At 41.5% G+C, this 20,867-nt stretch overlaps 1 protein-coding gene across 1 annotated transcript in view; it reads right to left on the bottom strand.

Moving 5' to 3' along the window:
- Positions 1-1,050: 1,050 nt before the first annotated feature.
- The window catches only part of LOC128737926 (peptidylglycine alpha-hydroxylating monooxygenase), a 30,051-nt gene continuing 10,234 nt past the window's right edge, over positions 1,051-20,867 (bottom strand). The window contains exons 2-7 of the mRNA XM_053832702.1: positions 11,417-11,474; positions 11,223-11,310; positions 10,670-10,881; positions 3,016-3,067; positions 2,574-2,912; positions 1,051-2,515 (exon numbers count right to left, since the gene is read on the bottom strand). Of these exons, the coding sequence (XP_053688677.1) occupies positions 2,347-2,515; positions 2,574-2,912; positions 3,016-3,067; positions 10,670-10,881; positions 11,223-11,310; positions 11,417-11,474 (918 nt within the window). The 3' untranslated portion in view covers positions 1,051-2,346. The remainder of the gene's footprint in view (positions 2,516-2,573; positions 2,913-3,015; positions 3,068-10,669; positions 10,882-11,222; positions 11,311-11,416; positions 11,475-20,867) is intronic.

The following is a 20,867-nucleotide window of genomic DNA, read 5'->3' as shown; positions in this document are numbered from 1 at the left end:
AATGAAAATTATCGTAATAGACAGTATGTACAAAGTAAATTTGCATCTGTACGATGTTATTTTGTCTACCACCATCTCCAGAAAAATTAAAATTGTGAAAAATTCCACGTGCCTAGAAACGGCAATTTGGAGTTCGCCGAGATGCTGCATTTTCACCGAATATCTTTAAAAAAGCGATAGACGAAATTGGGAAACAAAAAACGCCTCCAGTATCTCTTGTTTTACTACAAATACATTCAAAATATCTCAAAATAGTCATTCGTGGTTTGAAATCAGATATAAAATCATAAGAAACGCAAAATCAGAAAAGTGTTGCAAGTAACCCCGTTTACTGGGTAACTTGCAACACCCCTATTTTCGGTTCATTCTACAGATTCATTTAGTTTATATTTTTTCTCATAACCATAAATCAAAAGTACTCACCACTATACAAGTTTTGGCTACTTACACTTGGACCTAAACGGTATACTTCGGAAGTTATACTAAGTCAAAGTTCAAAAGTGTTGCAAGTATCCCCGGATGACGGTACTTAAATGCGGACTAAAGCTGGACGGATACGAAGGGCTGAGAATGTTGCAAGAATGCTGCACATTTACCATGCGAAAACGGTGTTTGCTTCAGCATAGGTAGGAATAAGATGACCTGGAGCACTGCAGGCAATAGGTTTGAAATTTGGATTAAATCCGGAACTAGGAAATTTTAGTATCTCGGGATTAAGTTTAATTAAGGTTCAAGCAGTTATCATTGAATATTTGGATTTCAAAAGCAGTTTTTATGCTCAATATATACTCATTATATTAAAACTTATATTAAAACAACAAGAGAAAATTATTTCGGCGTTCTTCGGCCACCACTGCAGGTCAACCTCAGCGGCCAGTTTGTTCCAATATTTAACCATCTGTGCAGTCTCTCGAGTCGCTTTCTTCCATTCTCCGACTTCCTCTAGAGTCTAGATAATAGTGCAATATGTTTCAATTAAGCAGAATTGCGGGCAACTTTTCATTTTCAACCAAGAAAAAGAAAGAAAAAACACTTGTTTATGAATATGAATACTAGTTCTTTTATTGTGCTTTCATATATATATATGGTATTCATGAGTTTCTGTATGTATATAATATAATATGTTTGCGCTGAACTACACACATCCTTTACGCGACAAATACTAAAGTGTGATCCGATGCGAGTTTTCAACTGCGTCGGCTTAAAACTATAGCATTCGCTATTAGTATCATCCATCTCTCGATGCTAGATGTGTTCCTTTGCGTTTTCTTTCTATCCTTAATTTTGTATGTCTCTCTTTGCTTAGCACAACAGTCAATTATGTTACAATCATTTTAGACAGAGGAGTGTGGGAACCCCTGCATTTAGCTATTATTATTCTCATATAAATTTTCTACTGCGTGGTGGAGTCATTAGTTTGGAATTATGCCACGCACTGCAAATAGGATGCATTCTACTATAGCTTTTAATCTATCATTGAATTTTTTGTGATGTTTCCTTTCGTCTCTAGCTTTCGTCAGACAGTCTTCCAGGCTATGGGAGCACCGTCTGATTGCTCTAGAGGTTCGAAGGTGAATTTCTATGTTCCCATTATTAAATTTGCTTGATCTCGTGTATCCTACAATCGAATACAACGGTTCTATTTTCTACCGGCTGGCCGGATCATAAAATCTCGTCTACATAATTGAACCTGTCATGATAGAATTTGCATGAGATATTTACAGACTTAGAGGCAGAGGAGCAGGAATGTTGGTTTTGCTTTGAGGGTAACGAAAATTTCCACAGTAAGTACGTAACAATTCCTGACAACGTCTTTCTATTTCACAGCACTGTTGATTTATTAAGTCGAAACAATCGTAAATTCTAAACGATTCAGATAAATATATTAAAGGTTGCAACATTCTATAGGGGCCTTCCCGTGAATCCAAACGTCAACACGATAACTATCATTTCACAGCTTACAATATATCCTAGTTGTACCATCGGTTCTAGTTTTATCGGTTGCTTTTTTCTGTCGGACAACTAAAAATTATTGAGCTTAAGTAGAAAGAAAAGGTCCTTCGGCGGGAAAAATATTCCCATTCCGTCAGTAGCAGTGCTTCGTGACTAGGCTAATAAATTTTTATGTTATTTAAAATTTTCAGATTCCTTGCGTTAAGACATTCGAGCTGTTGTTTTTTTAAAACCTTTTAGCTGATATGGTTCGAAAGATTGATTTTTTGTCGTAAGAGTAGGATTAAAATTGAACGTGTTATAGACAATAGTATAGATTTAGCTGCTGGTAGTAAGGACACACGATCGTCATTTTGTGATGATTTTTTTCACCCTTTTAATCGGAGTTCCATTTTACAGATGGCTGGCCTCGTAATCGGGAATGTTGTTGAGCTCGGCTTCTTTGTTGCGCCAGTAGAAGTAAGGGGGTCCATTGCTGAAGCAGTATTTCATCTGCAGGGGTTCACTGTTCTCGACGTAGTACATCAGATAGAAGTTACACATTTCGTCATTGTTGGTGGCCCTGTTGGATGGACATTGTAATATTAAACAAATTGACCAAGAAAATTCATGAAGCTTACCCAACGTTTGTGATGGTTTCCTTATGGCTCTCCATCGTACAACGAGCGGCCATACGGTCCTTGTATCGGATCGGTTCCCTATTCTCTACTGGATAGAACATCTGCGGTGTCAGTGGATCACGTTTTCCCAGCAGAGTCCAATGGTCCTGACCGTCATCGTCGACCCGGATACGATAGCCAGACACGACTTTGCCCAAACTGTGCGTATGCGTCCGGTATGCGAACGGATAGATGGTTTTATTCTCACGGATGTCACACACCGTTTCCATGTGCTCGGTCTTCATCGGCGGAATGGAGCCACCGGTACCGAGCAACAGAACGCCCGCCTGTTTGTGCATCCTGAAAACATCGGAAAAGTTGTAGTTTTGACATAAAGAATTATACAATGTACAGTTAGGATTATAATTAGACTGTACAAAGTTTACATCGGTTGTTGACTTACGGTTTCAACGTGTAATGTAAGAAAATTCCAGAATCGTCAGTGGTTGTACCATCTGTATCAACAAAACAAAACAAAAGTACATTAGAGAAAAGTGGTACTTGCCTGGGAGGAAATATTTTGCGATTCATATTTCAACTACCTAATGATGCTATTCATACAATTTCATTTATCGATCAGATTGATTGGAACCACATAATTACAGATCAGTCGTTTAATGATACCGCTTAATGCACGGTGGTATGGCAAGATTTCCTGGAAAAGTGTGTGCCTATCAGCTTAATCACGTTTTTCGCAGTTAAACGAGGGGAAAACATTTTGAGACGGACAAGCAAAAAGTTAAGCTGCAGGACATCTGGGGGAAAGTAGACAACAGTGAGTCAACGAAAATAGTTTGGATGTAAAGCATTTAAAATCCATGATATTTTCCTGGAACGTGAGGTTTGTGAACTTACATCACGTGATGTTTAACAAAAAATTGGTTAACTTTTCAATATTTTTCAATAAGAATGCAAATATTATAAGTGCAATCATTGTCTAACTGATTAACTGACTAACTGACGTTAGTTAGTGGTCGTAAGACCGTCAGTGTACATACAGGAAAAACAGGTGCAATGATCCAGTTAATTAGACAAAATAATAGATGTGCGACAAAAACAACTTTAACAACAAGTAATTTCTACGAGACACAGATACTTGACAAAGAGCAGACAGTATTCAATCCCTAAAGAAGACTGAAATACACAGTTGAAACGTTGGAAAGATTACAAAATCTGTTCTACTATCAATAGGCTGACAGCCAATTAAAACGAGAAGTCGTAAACATTTTCTGGGTTTCTCTGGATAACAATGCCATGATCCACATGCTGGAATCTGGAATGTGTTTAGAATGCTAAGTGCTAAGAATATCCTGGACCTGCTGGACATGGTTTTCGAAATACTAGTTTTAATTCGCGCTGACGGCATTAAACGATCTCTTGCACACTCATAGAAATGCCCGTATGTACTTGTGTGTGAAAATCTGCCAAAATGTTTCGATCTGTTGCGCTCTTTAAGAAATTCCTATTCCGCTTCACCCCTACAGTAAACGTTTTGGAGGTGGCAGCAGCTTACGTTCGTCAACGCGAATATGCTTATTGAGCTCTTCATGACCCACTAGCATACGACACAAAATGCTTGGTCGCAATTCCCGAACGTCACAATACCATTTTGAATGCTATTTCCGCGATGAGACAGGGTGATCTAACTAAAACGACGTTACCCAAAATTCGGAACCTGTTCCTGGATGCCGACGAGCACAGGAGGAATCCTTGCAGGATCCTTCCGCCCTTTTTCTACGACCGATTTTATCGTTTAAACATTAAATCTAGTCCAATATGATCTTATGAAAGCGAATCATTAAAGAAAAGTGAGCAAACATCCTTTCCCTTTGCCAGATTGCATCCATATACTGCAAGATTTCGCTTCTAAATTGATGCCTGACACGAAAACAGGGCTGGAGGCATATTTGTGCATGTGACGTGATGCAGCAATTCCCAAAGCGAGAAAGATTCGGCGACTGTCTTAACGGGAAATTAGCAGTCATTAACTTTTCGTCGGAGAGTTCGATTTCGGAAGCAGTTTTTGGGCCCAAAGCGGGGTTCTGTTTGTAAAAATGTAAATACTGCATTCTTCTTGCCAATCTGAACACAGCGAATATATTTTCATGAACAGAATTTTTGTTTCAAACAAAAAAACTGCTTTTGAAATTGGCAGAATTGATGACGACTAATTTCACCTTAACCGAATATAGTTTTTGAGCGTTTGATGTGCTGCTTTGCGTCAGTTAGCTTGCAATTCTTTGCGTAGTTTAAATTGTATTTCTGTCAACTATGCAAATAACTGTAAAGTAGTGTTTAAAAGAACAAGTAAAATGCAGGGGACGTTGGCTTACTGTTATTATAACTGGCTTTACATATGTTAGTTGAAAGACAATTATACTTCAAATTAATCTATTACAATGAATGGTGCTATCAACTATTTTCCAGGAAATTGATCAATGCGAATTAGTTGTAAATGACAACTCAAAATAATTATTTATTTTTTCTGTGTAACCGAAAGTTGTAAGTAAGCTTCTTATGCAAGTAAACTTCTTCCGCATACCCAGGGGCGGACTGGCCCACCGGGCAGCCGGGCAAATGCCCGGTGGGCTCCTGTAAAAATTTCGTTGTTACACAAAATGAGATTTTCCAAAATTTTTATTTCAGTTAAACTCTTTCTACGACTCACGAATTTTCAATTCCTGGGGCCCCATGATTTATGAAATCAACCGATTTGATGATTGAAAATTCAGCTTCAAATGGTACTGTTGGGCCCTGACCTTTAAACCAAAATTTCCATTTCAATTAAACGTTTTCTATGACTCACAAATGTTCATGATTCATGAAATCATTTAAGTTGATTTGACTCATAATTTTTACTTATCCAGCGTCACACGAATCAACGTACCTAGTTCTGTGGAAAAACCAAGTTCTAGCGTTAACTGTCACAGCTCATTTCGTTTGACTGAATCGTATGCCGCCTTGAAATCCATAAAAATATGATGAGTCTGCAAGTTGTACTCCCGGAACTCGTCAGTTACTAGACGCAGGGTAAATATCTGATCCATCGTGAAGCGACCCTCATGAAATCCAGCTTGATACTCGCTGATGAAGAACTCAGCTAACGGACTCGGTCTAAAACACAGGATAGGGAGCCTAGATAGTTTTTACTCTCAAGTCGATGTCCGTTTTTAAAATTATGGGAAATGAGGCCAATCTAGCACTTCTCCGATATTTATTTTCCTTCCATATTCTGTTCCTGACAATGAGGTGGCGAATTGTTTCGTACAGCTGCTCGCTCCCCGTTTTTAGAAGTTCGGCCAGGATACCATCCTTTACAACAACCTTACCGTTTTTCAGCTCCCTGATTGCTCTTTTGACCTCCTCTTGTGTTGGTGGCTCCACAGTTTGGCCGTCGCTCAAAATTCTTATCCTGTACCTGCTGATCTTTGTGTTTACTTCTCTATTCAACAGCGTCTGGAAATACTCTTCCACCTGGCTGCTACCGTCGTTTTGTCAGTAGGCAGGTTGCCAGCACTATCATTGCGCATCACAGGCATGGCAAAACTCTTGCACCTGACCGTTTTGTAGAAACTCCGTGTGTCGTTGCTGACGAACCTCTCCTTTGGACTGACGAGCACGTGCTCTTCGTGCTGGCGTTTTTAGACGGTGGGTTCTTTTTTCCGCAGCTCTACCAGGACGAACCAAAAAGATTCGCGCATAGTCTCGGGCATTCCTCACATTGGAATCGTATGAAGAAATTCTACAGAGGATTCGCACAGAATACCTTGCTTATAGAAGCAGGATTCTTATAGGACAATCCAAGAATTTAATCCCTGGGATAGCTATAACTCGACACGGGAATCGCCTGCATTATGAACTGTTCTGTTCTGACGTGTAGATGCAGTAAGCTACTCATATATATTGAACTATTGACATCCTATCATTTATCACGTAAATCAAGTCAAATATTCACGCTGCGGCAGATCCTCCAAAAAGTCCATGAAAACAGAATTCAACTCACAATTATTTCATTGATTTCAAAGTTGCGTATGATACCATCGACCGTAAAATCATGGCCATTCTAACCTCGCAGGGGACTTTATCAACGTGATGGTACCTCATGTGAGCTGTTCAACATGCCTTCACAGGATATTATGAAAGGAGCAACACACAGGCACAATCTTCAGTAAATCTAGTTAGTTCGTATGCTTTCCCAATGAAATGGATATTGTCGATAGAACAGCATCTGTGGTGGTGGCTGAACAAACTAAAACTCAAAGTAGCGAAGATTGGGTTGAAGAAAAATGCGTCCAAACTAAAGTACCGCGAACCGCTAATATGATGCACACGCTAAAAGCTGGTAACTTGGTCCTAATAACGACTGAGTTTGTTTTGTTACGAGCATCGAGTCGCTATGCTGCCCGTTCTCCCGATACTCGACACTCGACAGTGCCTGAGTCGAGTCGAGTTGCACGACATGACTTATTTATTTATTATTTATTTATTATTTATTGAATTCAATTCATCCGACTTTACGTCTTAATGAAATTAGATTGGACTGGGAAAAGCTACCTTGAGTAAGTTACATACTCTTACTCAAAGTGGCACAAAAACCCAGTGTCTTTTACATCGATAAGTAGAGCCCATATTCATTCGATTTACTGTCCTTGTAACGCTGATGTCTTTTGAGTAGATGTCGTTTTTAGTGTTAATTTACTATCATGAGAATATGAGGCCCCTAATCTCAAAGGCCCGGTGGGCCCGTTGGCTCCCAGTCCACCCCTGCGCATACCAGTTTCAAGTCAGTTACATACAGGGTGTTCAATAAGGTCGAATACTACTTTTGATCGTTGTGTAAGTGCGCATCATGTGCATTTTGTACATTGGTATTGGTGTCAGCTTTAGCCTTATATATAGACTAACCGACGCGCAAAGTGTCGACCTGATGCCATTTGTTATTTGTTTACCGCGCGCGATGAAGGAGTACCGCAACGTTGTAGTAAAATTGTTTGCGAGAGGTAAGCGACCCGGCGACTTCTTTCGGCGGTTGAAATCCCATGGTGTGAAGCGGAATTTCATCTGTAACACCATCCGTTGGTACGGGTTGGTATGGGGAGACGGGCTCGGCCAAGGACCATGCTAGATCCAGGCGGACGCGTTCGGCGAGGACGCCAGTAGCCATCAAGGTGGTGAGGGAGCTGGTTCGTCGAAAAATGAACCGCTCGATCCGGAAGACCGCTGTTGACCTAGATGTGTCGATCGGTACTGCCCACACCATCATGGAGAAGGGCCTGGATTGCAAGCCGTACAAGAAACGCAAGGTTCACGGGCATTGGCGTAGCTAGGAAATTTCCCTGGAGGGGGCCTAGGGGGTGCCTTTCAAAAAAATTTTGATAATGATCTTGTTACTCTGGCTGACACCGATAGCACAAGGTTTTGTACGGAAATACCAGGCGGGCTTGATGAGGATCCGCGCAATTACCAGAAACACAACCTGTCCGCGGGAGTACAACCTGTCCGCGCATCACATCTTTATTAATTTCAAAGCAACATACGATACAGTCGATCGAGGCCATCTATGGCAGATAATGCACGAACACGGTTTTCCGAATAAACTGACGCAACTGAGCAGAGCTACATTCGAGAGAGTGTTGTGTTTCGTGTGCATCTCGGGGATACTTATGCATCTCGAGTTACTTTGAAACGCGGCGAAAGTTGGGACCAGGTGACGGCTTATTTTGCATGCTATTCAACATCACACGTGAAGGGGTGATCCTACGAAGTCGGAATCTAGGACGAGTGTTCTAAACATAAATACGGCCAAGACCAAATACTCAAAGGAAACAAACGCGTGCCTCTCGCGGACGGTAACTGTTGATGGCGACGAACTAGAAGTGGCAGATGGGTTCGTGTATTTGGGATTGCTGGTGCACACGGACAACAACACTAGTAAGGGGATCTAGTTGCACATTTAAGCGAGAAATTAGACTCCCTTTGCCCTTCGCTAAACGCTATTCATACGCTATGTTCGAGCGGAAGGTGCTGCGGACGATATTTGGCGGAGTACAAACTGAAAGCGGAGAGTAACGGAGACGTATGAATCATGAGCTACAAGCACTGTTTGGAGAGATTGCTATCGTCGTCTGGCGAAAGTCAGTAGGCTACAGTGCGACGAAAACAGTTCTCGTTAACAACTGCACCAGCATCAGGAACAGGGAGGCTCAACGTGCAAGATGGCTCGATCAGGTCGAAAGTGATTTGCGACTTCTGTGACTGGGAAATTTGCGACGAGTGGCCCAAGATGTAGTTGAATGGAGACGAACGCTTGAAACAGCATGAAAAAGAAAATACCTACACAGCGGGAACATATACACTGAGTTTTTTCCCGGTTTCCAATTCCAATGAGGAAAATTTCTGGAGGGGGCCTGCAGAATTCTGGAGGGGGCCTGCAGAATTCTCGAGGGGGCCTGGTACCCCAGGCACCCCCTCTAGCTACGCCAATGTTCACGGGGTTCCGGAGCGTAGAACGAAGAAGAGGCTGGACAGTGCAAAACTGATACTTTCGCGGCACGCTGATCGGGAGTTCGTGTTTTCTTATGAGAAACTCTTCATCTTGCAACAGCCGCACAATGTCCAAAATGATCGGCTGTGGGCGTTGACGTTGGCCAGCATCCCTCCGTCCCACATAAACATCCCGCGGTTCCAGAGCATGGCGTCGGTGATGGTTTGGGGGGCCGTATTCCACTGGTGTTTATCAAGAAAAACGTGAAAATCCACGCCACGTACTATAAGACCGAGGTTCTGGAGAAGGTTGTGGCCCCGGTACTTCCTGAACTCTACGGGAAAGATTACGTCTTTCAACAGGACGGTGCACCGGCCCACACGGCGAATATCGTCCAAGCGTGGTGTCGGGAGAATTTCACTGATTTTCTAGATAAGACTATGGCCTCCCAGCTTCCCGGATCTTAATCCCCTGGACTTTTATGTATGGTCGTACATGCTGGCCAACCAGAGCGAACATAAAGTGAGCACTGTGGACCAATTTAAGGAGCTTATTTCCAAGATCTGGGACGATATGTGATTTTTTTGAGAAACGTCTCAAGTTCTTCATAAAGCACAAAGGGGGCGTGTTTCCATCAAATATGTCGTAAAGGTTCTCAATAAACACTGTTTCAATAAAAATTGACTCAGAAAAGAATATCTTGTATTTTCATTTTTTTAAACACATTTTTAAAGTGTATTCGAACTTATTGAACACCCTGTAAAGTTCACTAGTGCTACAAGTCCCGCAAAAATTGTCAAAATGTGAAATCACCGCCAATCATTAGAAGATGTGTAATTGTAACCCGATGGTTCAACTCTTAGTGGAAGTAGAAACTCTAAGAAACTGATAAAAATGACATACAGAGCACAGACGTTTTGGAAATTTAAACTTAACTTCATCTAACAATTGTGTATAAGTGTTTTATGGCATTTATTACAATACAGTAAATTATAAATTTGTGTAACAAACTGCTAACGATTTTCAAACTGTCAGCCATTGTCGAATTGTACCTGTATTCGTAATTAGCCGTGAACGTGAACCCATCGTTCGTGCCCCTAGGCACGTCACTCCACACGTTTTTCTAAATCTGTGTTTATGTTCCTGTGATCACATTCGGTGACCTTAATCCGAAGCAGACAGATTACTAACGAAAGTGCACCCATTATCATCCGTTTCAAAGGAACGCATCAATTACTGTGGTGAAACGCTGTATTAATAGCATAACTGTTTCCTGGAAACCTACTATCCAGTTGATGTCTGGGCACAAGGAGAGCAGCAAAGCAACCCCAAAATAAAGCTTCCAGGGAAACGAAACTGAATGAACCTTCCAACCGAAACCGGCGCCAGTTAGACTCATCATGACGCCCACAACATGTCGCAGAGATATCCAATCCGTCACTCACTATTCAAGTGGCGAAATAAATCTCGCAAAAACAGCTAATCAATTATATCCACGCATACCTGCACGTGCCAACCCCCCGGGCGGGGTTGGGTTGAATGAATCAGTTCGGGGTTTTTTTTTCTTACGCACCTTTGAATCTGTCGATATGAGCATAGTGAACCTGCAGCACGATGTACTTGATGGGTGAATCCTTGCCAACCTTGAAGCCCACACCGTCCGGCAGCTCGAGCTTCGGCGCGTCACGGGCCCAAGCGTAGATAATTTGCGAGGGCGAACCGGTGGCACACGGACTGCCCGTTTCCTCCTTGACGTCGTCGTTTTTCACCATCTCGCCGCAGTTCCTGTGCAGGGGGAAATAGCAGAGTTACGGTGGTTAACAATAGATTCTCAAAAAAGCGAGAAACTATGGTTTGGTACGCAGAGGATGTATATAAATATTATTCAACATTATTTGGAGTACGACCGGCTCCATCCAAAAGCTTTCGCCGGCAGCGCAGGTCATGCTACAATTATCTAAATATAAATGTACGGTGGTGGTGTTTAGATTTTATCACAGATTGACCCAACTTTCGTGTTTGTTATTTGAAATGTGATGTTAGGACGAACATTCGATTTATTTTCGGAATTATCTGAGCATTTTTAGAAGTCACCACCACCGTATAAAAATCAATTAAGCTCTTACCACACAGCGGACTCAGAGCCAGGATCTCCACATCCGTACAGTAACATGTGATGTGCCGTGGCCATCGTAGCGTTTGGCTCAAAACCAACTAAAACGAGAAAAGTTTTACGAAAAATACAGTCTATCAATCTTCACTAAATTCCTATTAACGCACTCTTCTGTACTAAATTGAGTCTAGATTCCGATCCACTTACCTATGTAATAACTTTTGCTGTAGTCCACCTTGACGGGCGTGCAGAGGTACAGTTCCGGCTGACGATTGGATGGCATTAGCAAGGAATAAAGGAAAAAAGAAAACAAAAATACGAAACGATCAGTGATGATAAGGGGAAAAGAGCTTTCAAGAACCGCCGCTTGTTTAGGTCCTGCCACGATGTTGACGAGATGCCAAAAATAGCCCACTTTCGTAAATCGGCTCTATCTCTCTGTTTTTTTGTCGATTGTTCTGGCGGCATTATAAAGCCCCCACGCCCCTTCCCCTTTTCCCCTTTGGGATGTCGTATGAAATGGGATAAAGCTATTATTGTTATGAAAGAGAAAGCTTAATTCGGACAACACCATTTGTCGAAGAGACACAGACAGAAAGCATTTTCGTTAATTTGGGAGAGCGTGAATCAGTGAAAAATTTCACGAAAATGGAAATGAATAAATCATGCTGGCAATGGATTATTGGGATATTGTTCAGTGCCCATGAAGGACGCATCGGATTAGTGAGAATCAATGTCTCTACTTCACCATAAAAATGTAATGAAGTTGATATTAAGGCTATTATTTAATTTAAACTTTTGATTCTCTGAGTTGCACTGTATAGTAATGTAGAGTAAGAAGAGGTAAATTGCAATTCAATGATTTATCGGTGCAGATTCCGAGTAAATTGATTACATTGGCATGGATGGGTGACTACTTTAACAGCTTCAATCTAACGTGAACTTTGGTTGCTTACGAAGCATAGTTGCTGAGTTATCTGCAATTGTTATTTTAGGGCGGTTTTGATGTAATTTTTCGTTATATGGCAAATACGATATCAACAAGAGGATATTACTTATTGAAAATTTGTAGCAGCGTTTTACATCACTCACATATTTGTTTTGAAAATACGGTGAAAAAAATTTACAAAATATATTTCGCTTTTCCATAATTTAATCAAATCCCGTCAAGCGCCTAGCGGGGTAAAAGTGCGATTCACGGACGGGACAAAAGAGTGATTCATGGATGAGGCAAAAATGTATAGCTAATTATATACAGCTTTAGGCACTGCAGATAACTGTGTGCTCAACAAATGTAGGCCGAAGGAAAACAATGTTTTTTTTGCTAACGTAACAAAAAACAAACGTTTGGTAAAGTTTCGATCTGACGGAGGCTGCAATACACCAGCGCAAAATAGGAAACGTGCAAATTAAAAATATTCCTTACCGAAACATAGCGCAGATTGAAGATAATATGATTTTGTTAGATACTGCTGTGCTAATTTCATGGATTCGAGCTTCGCACTTTTGGCCCGAGGTATTCGCACTTTTGCCCCGCTAGTGGGGTAAAAGTGCGAATCGGCACTTGATCAGAAGAATGAAGGATTTATTTTGCGTAACACTATTATTCCAGATGATTTATAGTTGAATGTGAAGACATTCAGTTAGTGCGTCACTATGAAATATATTTTGTTGTTGTCCTTCTTTATATCTCACGATATTTGGCGATATTTGGCGTAGTACAAACTGATAGAGGAGAATGACGGAGGCGTATTAATCACGAGCTACATGTACTACTAGGAGAGATTCTCATCGTATATCTGGCTAAAGCCAGTAGGCTAAGGTGGACCGGACACGTCATAAGGATGCCGGACGACAGTGCGACGGAAACAGTTCTCTTCCACAACCCCACCGGCCGGCACCAGGAACGGAGCGGCTCAACGTGCATTCAATTCTTTTCTCGGTATGCTTTCGTTGTTAGGGTATGTTGCTGCTTCGTCGTAATTGCCTATTCCCGTCCTATCCAACACAAATTATTAAGCATTTTTATGACACACATTGCAAAACTAGTTATCCCCTAATATTTTAGTTTGTTGTCTATCATACGCGATCAATCAAAATGAGCTGAGATCTATTTAAATGCCTTTTATCATTAAAGAAGTCCTACCAGCCAAATTTCTTACGTTTTTTCATGCGACGAAGAAGAAAATTACGACTAATTGTTTTAATTTCCATCATTCATAAATGAAAATAACTCACGCAAGGTATTGTCATTATTCTACAGGCAGGAAAACTTGCCAAACCTGCAGAAATTTTGCAGAATAACATTTGTCATGCCGTCCTACACAAATGCATGCGCGTTAGCTTCGTACACATTGTTGTGATTTTTAGTTCGGACGATGAAAAATTTTGATGGACGGATTTCAAAACGGTACAACTAATTTGAGAAATAAAGTCAGTTGCGTAATTTCAATGATATGTTTTAATAATCGCTTTTCATTGATTTCAAAATTACGGATCGGAAGGTAAGCTGTTTTAGTCAAATCAGCACAAGAACTGTTGGACTATTTATTAAATCCATCCAAAAAATTATGAAAATTAGAATGACTTTACTTACTACAACGGGATTTAGAAATAAACCATACTTGCAGACTGTACGTGCCGGTTCGATGGTTCGAAAGACGATAATCCTGTTTTTATCGTAAGGATTTGATAGCCACCTGCAAATGATTCCAGTTTTGTATACTTCTGCTGGTATAGCAGTACGTAAACCCATTATCAGTAAAAATCAATGAGTTCATAAGGTAATGATTGCTTTTTCATTTGCCTGCAGATGTCTGCATATAATATATATTTGACTTCAAAGCGATAGAAACGTGCCTGGTAAAATAATGTGTGTGTTCGGCGAAATTTTTGGGCTAGAATAAACAATTCCGATGGAACAACTGGAAATTTATCAACTGATGTTGACTGAATTGATTCACAGTAGGAAGAACAGCTTAAAAGCTATATTGTTGGAACAGCTATCGAATTTCTACGAAGTTTGCCAATTGTTATTTTGTTCATTTTCTGTATAATATCAATAGGCTGTAACAGGTACTAAATAAATAAGTTTACTAGGGAAGCCTGTTTCTACGAAATGTATGATGTATAAACTGCAGCGAACGGGCACAGAAAATAAAAATAATCCTCTATTGATATCGTCGATAAAATGCTATTCAATATCAAACGCTCTCGCTTAGCTACAGCTGAAATTGGAGCACATTTTTCCTAACACAGAGCATATCCGATGGCTCAGTTTTCAATGCATTGTTTACTCCTAGATTTCCAGACACTGATCTCTCGGTAAGCTCAGTGTACTGAGAAAAACCTTTCGGAAAATTCCTTCCTTGGAATGGGACAGAAAAATTCAAGTCGATTATTTCGGATCGGAGCATCGTCGCCGTCGTCGGCGTCGTGCGTCACGATGTTTAAAGAACAGAATACGCTTGGTTTTGATTGTAATGACGTCATTGACTTGTTTCTGGTCGTTTACATTGCTGCCGAATTATTATTAAGCACTCGATAACGATACAAAAACATCCCTTTCACATATTAAATGCGCCCGGGAAAAACCGGTAAAAACCGCGCAAGCTATGCGTGGTTGCCGGTGGGTGCTGCTGCTGCTGGTGGGAACAAGGCACGTGCAGTTTCCATCGGCAACTCGAGAGCCTTTTGGTCTACCGGATAACGAAAACATTTTCCTACCGAATTCATTGCCGAGTTCTGCTTTTGTTGTGGAGGCGGGTAAGCTTTTCTCTTTGAAACGTGACGAAAATGGTTTTTCTGTGATTGGTTTTATCCGATCGTCGTTTATTGATTTCGAATCGGAATAATTTTAACGCAAGCGGTATTCTAGTATCTTTTTATTTATATCCAACTATTTATTGTTGAGGACAATTGTCAGCAATGTACTGTAAATAATAAATGGCAAACTGGCAAGTTGTTAAATTTCGCAGCCAGTGGTAACAATAAATTTGCTACTCCACTTACTTCCATTCGGTAAAGACGTACGGTTCGGCTACATTGAATGCTATGTGCCTAGAAGGATGTACAAAACAAACAAAAAATCCTTGCTGCTGAAAAAGCAAGGATACTGAGCAGCTTAGCGAAGAAGGAACGTTCTTTGAAATGCGATGAGAACCCAGTGTGTACGTGTCTGCTCATGATGGCGGGTAGAAAGGAATTCGACTAATGATACTAACACCCGTTTGGGGTTGTAAATTAAACGAAACAAATAAAGGCACTTGTACGTGGTTAGCGTGCTTTGATTACTCAAGCGGAAAAGTCTTGCTTCAGTTTGCTGATGAATTTAATTCACTGTAGTATATTGTATGTTAAAAACAGTCGTAGTATTGCTACAATTCAAATTATAAAAAAAGGAATGGGAATTTTTCATTGTCGTACAAGCTTAGGTCGAAGGAAAAAAGAGGTTCTGAGTCAATAATTAACCAGAAAATTTCAATTAGACATTCTCAATTCGCTCGAATATCACTTTCCTCTGTAGTTCATGATTTACACATGACCCTAGCATCGTAGAATCAAAATATTTTAATAAATTTGTTGGCAGTTCTTTCTATCAATTTGGCTAAGGGAAGCTATTGGAAATGGAAGAGCTAGTTTCCAAAGATTGCCAGTTCAAATTGCATCGTTTACAACGGAAAGTATATTTACTCAAATTATTCGATAACTAACTGGTTTTCGAGATTTGTTTACCGCCAGTGGCAATTGAAATGCGTCTATTTCTGATTCAGCAAACAGCAGCTCGAAGGGTTGAAATTTATGGCGAAGCTCGCAAACTTTTCGCATAATAATTCAATAAACTTCACCCACTGCTTCAATCAAATTATTCCTAAGAGTGCCCGGTCTCTTGGCATATCGGAGTCCGGGCGACTGGCCTGCGGTGAATTATTTTGTCGTCTGCTCCTCTAATGTCGTCGGTTGCTCATCGTCCCACACACATACACCCGGTTCGTTAGATTCTCATTAGCCACAGCGCCTGCAGGGGTTATTTTATGGACGTAATGCTGCAGCTGCTGCTGCCGGGTAAAATGGACACCGTTGCGAGAGATAATTCACTTTGTGGCTGCAAATTATTTCCTAAAATGCTTCTATTAGTTAGTCTCATGTTGCAGATAATTACTAGTGCGAGGAGCTTAGAATGTTCAAGTTGCAAATTTCTCTCATTTTTCGAGTTATTTTTCAAACAGACGAAATTGCAAACGTAAATAATCGAGTGAAAGTTATTTTTCGCTGAACTTTAAAAAGAAAAGAAAACTCTCACCTGTAAAATTCATATTCATCTTAATTTGACCAGATGTTCGACATTAATTTTGATGTCAAGTTGACATTATCAACTGGAAATTTCCTAGAAATGTGTTGGATACGCTTTGTGGTTTTTCGATAATTACTTATCAGTTGAACACTAATAAGATAATGCCCACGGAAGGGAGCCCGCGTTTACTGAGAAATGATGCGGTCTGTTGGTCATGTTTCCGCTCTACATTCATCAATTACTGACCGAACGGTGCTGTGAAGGTGCCAACCGGTGTCTTTCTTCGCATTATTGCGAGATATTTGGAATACCAACGGAAAGATGGAATGTCAATTAGTACCGTTCATTAACGAGGCGATAATGTTTTTACGAAGATCCTGACTCTGAAAGTGTATTCTGCTTGTTCATTTTAAAAGCAAAAAATAAATGACCCAACAAGTTTTTGCAGATTTTCTCATTTGAGTTAAATAGAAACGGGTTAAATTAAGTTAGTCGTCCTTTAAGATTTTCTTGCGAGACACGTTTTACTACGCGCTACCAGGTGACATTCTGTCACATAGTCACACAGTCAGCCAACTTACATTCCATCGGACACTAAATGTTCGTGATTGCAGCCCGTTTAGCGGTCCGACAGAAACCGGGCACACACGTACCTACATATAAATTGAGTCCCCGGGTAAACGATGCATCCTCCGGAGATGGCAATCAGATATCGTTAGGATGATATCGACCCAAGGCAAGGCAAACAGAGTAAAGTAACAGAAGAGTTTTATGTCTCCTTCGGCGGCGCACCATATGTTTCCATTATCAACCATCGCCTGCAGGTTCTTCCGAGTTAAACTGGTGGGATGGGTTCCAGTGTCTGCAGTATTTCATAGTGTAGAAACAGTAAAACCGCGCGTCATTCGCACCCCGAGCGTATGCATGAAGCGTGCCAGCAAGGACGTCCTACTGAGGGTCACTACTGTTAGCTAGTATTAAGATTTCCGATGTGAGCTAGCATTGTCACTGACTAACTCTGTTTTGTGCAACCGTTTTCTAAGTTTTCCACATATTAATTTAATATGAGAGCGTCGTGATACGTAACGGCGTACCAAAAAAATTGCATTATTTATTGCGGTAGCAAAATTAAACAAGCCACTGTCTCAATTGAATCGGATTCGATCGAAAGTACTAACCAACTGAGTCAGATTGAATCCCAGACAAAACAGAAAATATTCTATTGAATTGTTTTAAAATCCTCTTCACAGCTTCCCAATAACGCTGCCCCGGATTACTGCAAAATTGACTCACCATGTCGACCACATACGCAATGTCCGGTCGGATCGCCTGTGCGCCCGCGTCGCATTTTTCCAATGCCCGCGGATTGCGGTCATCTCACTCTAGCGACTCAGCAACGCTTGTCGGGTCATTGGAATCCATTATCGTCACATCGGGCTGCTGAGGTACATTTCGACCAAAAACTGTGCTAAAGCAAATGTAATCCGAATGCTAACTACGTGCTTACAGTCGCTATGCGCCAGGCTTCATTCTCGGTATCCTTTCGTGTTTTCTCCATTTCCGATGAAAGTAACCTTCTTCGAACTTTGCATTTATCGCGCTTCTGTTTCGGGATAAAAATCATTGCTTTCGTCTCGAAGACCTTGAGATCCTGCAGATTGGGTTTCTGTTTGGACCATGCATATTCAAAAAGGAATATAGTTATACGGAAGTGCAGTTTTGTGGCTATTCTTTACTGAAATATTTTCACATTGACCCAATACAAAGATTATTTCACAAAATGATAGCTAAGAAAGCACAAAAATTCGCTTCCCTTCAACTAAATTCCTTTTCGGGTGGTTTGCGAAAACTAAACAATGTTGACATTTGTCCATTCAACCGGCACACAACCGTAGTGGCTTCCATAGTAACCGCAGTGACTGCTCCTGCATTGGATGTTAAAACCGAACTGTGCCCTTCAGAAACTTGTACCCATCAGCCTGTTGAGCCAGGCAATGTGCACCTCTTCACACCCCTGTACCGTTAGCACTTCAATGTGCCTATTGATTCAACCCTGCGTACAAAACGATATCCAACGAACTGTCAAAGGTTTTTCTCATTCCACATGATTCACTTTGTAGTGCATAGACGCACATATTATTACCCGCTAAATATAAACGTTTGTAGAAGTTTCCGCGAGTGTTTTATTTCCGCTTCTGGCTTCAGTCCTGCATTTGTCATCAGGTTATGGGCCCAGCCACGGAAGCGATGTTTTTGTGACGATCCGTATACGTGTATACCATTAGATCGTTTGTTTGCCGCCGCGAGTGCGAAGAAATTGTGAGAAACTTCTAGAAGCCATATTGTGTTTGTGTTACCACGAAAAATGGCTGACGCTAAGTTTGTGATCCCAAAGCTAAACGGGATAAACTGGCAGTCGTGGAAAGTGCGGGTAGAGAATTTGCTTTCTCGTGAAGATTTATGGCACGTAGTTGCCGAAGAAGTTCCTGCTGATCCAGACGCGCAGTGGAAGACCGCCGATAGAAAGGCGAAGGCAACGTTAGTATTACTTTTAGAAGACAGCCAGCTGCCCCTGATTAAAAACAGTGAAAATGCTCGTAGTGCGTTTAACGCATTGAAAAACTACCACCAGAAAACGACCCGGTCAGTGCGTGTGTCCTTGTTAAAAAAGATTATGCGCAACAAATTTACAAGAGCGTGGTGACGTGGAAGCGCACTTACTCGAGATCGATGATATTTTTGATCGTTTAGACGCCGCGGGAACAGCGCTTGATGCTGATGTGAAAGTTTGTATGTTGCTTCGGAGCCTCCCCGAAACTTATGACGGTTTAGTTGTAGCTCTCGACAGTCGCTCAGATGATGATATTACGCTCGACGTAGTTAAATCTAAGGTGATGGACGAATACCATCGACGACTGGAACGCGATGGCGGTACGGCGCGAGTGGAAAAAGCAATGCGATCGGTAGAGAACAAGCCGGGAAGAGAAACGCGAGTGTGCCATTTCTGCAAAAAGCCAGGCCATATCCAAAGAAATTGCAGAAAGCTGATGGCTAAGAAAAAGGCAGAAGAACAACGTAGTGCTTCGGGTTACGTAAAAAGTGAAACGGTTAGAGCGAAAACCGCACACAGCGATGGTAGAAGTGTCGCGTTTCTTTGCAACAATGAAAATACAAGTGCGTGGGCTATTGACAGCGGAGCCAGTGCCCATATGACGGGAAATCGCGAGTTTTTTGATACGTTGAAGGAATTTGAGGGCGGTTTGATAACACTAGCAGACGGTAAGAAGATTCAAGTGCGCGGTGAAGGCACAGGTGTGCTGTTCGGTGTTGATGGCAACAGTGAGCAAATAAAAATTGAAATGAACGGTGTGATGTTTGTTCCTGGTCTTTCTACAAGCTTAATCTCTGTCAGTAGGCTCGCTCAGAAGAGTTTACTAGTAACGTTCAACGAAAGTGAATGCCGAATCAGTGATTCGAAGGGATTTATCGTCGCTACAGGATGTCGTTCCGGCGGATTATACTATTTGCAGCAACCGGAGTTGTCTCTTCAGGCTTCGGTAATGCAGCATAAGAATGATTGTCAGCATATTTGGCACAGACGCTTCGGTCATCGAGACTGGGCAGCAACAGAAAGGATCCTCAAAGAACAGCTTGCAACGGGCTTACAGGTGAGTGATTGTGGCTTGCGATTGGTATGCGAATGTTGTATGGAGGGGAAATCTGCTCGAGCCCCCTTTCCGGTCGTTACTAATAGGAAATCGACGCAAGTACTCGATATCATTCACGTTGATCTCTGTGGGCCGATGAAAACTACTACCCCAAGTGGAAATCGATACACCATGAATATTATAGACGACTATAGTAGATTTACAGTCACATATCTACTGAAGCATAAATGGGAAGCTACGCAAAATATGATTGATTACGTGCGATGGGTAGAAAATATTTTCGGCTTTAAACCCAAAGTAGTTCGCACAGATGGTGGGGGAGAATTCAATAATGAAAGATTACGAGCATTCTATCGGGCGGAGGGTATTAAGCCGCAGTTCACAACTGCATATTCCCCGCAGTCTAATGGCGTAGCAGAGCGGAAGAATAGGTCTCTCACCGAAATGGCCACTTGTATGCTGCTTGATTCTGGGATGGATAAACGTTACTGGGGTGAGGCTACTCTAACCGCCACATACCTGCAGAATAGGTTACCCTCTCGATCTGTTCAGAAAACCCCCTACGAGCTGTGGTGGAACAAACTGCCCGATCTTAGTCACCTGCGAGTCTTTGGCAGTGAAGCCTACGTACATGTTCCCGCAGTTAAGCGAAGCAAGCTGGAAAGGAAAGCTATCAAGTTGCGTTTTGTAGGGTACT

Source organism: Sabethes cyaneus, chromosome 2 (genome assembly GCF_943734655.1).
Source record: "Sabethes cyaneus chromosome 2, idSabCyanKW18_F2, whole genome shotgun sequence".
NCBI classification, from domain to species: Eukaryota; Metazoa; Arthropoda; class Insecta; order Diptera; family Culicidae; genus Sabethes; species Sabethes cyaneus.
The sequence above is the reverse complement of the archived record's forward strand: the minus strand, read 5'-3'. Positions and strand labels throughout refer to the sequence as shown.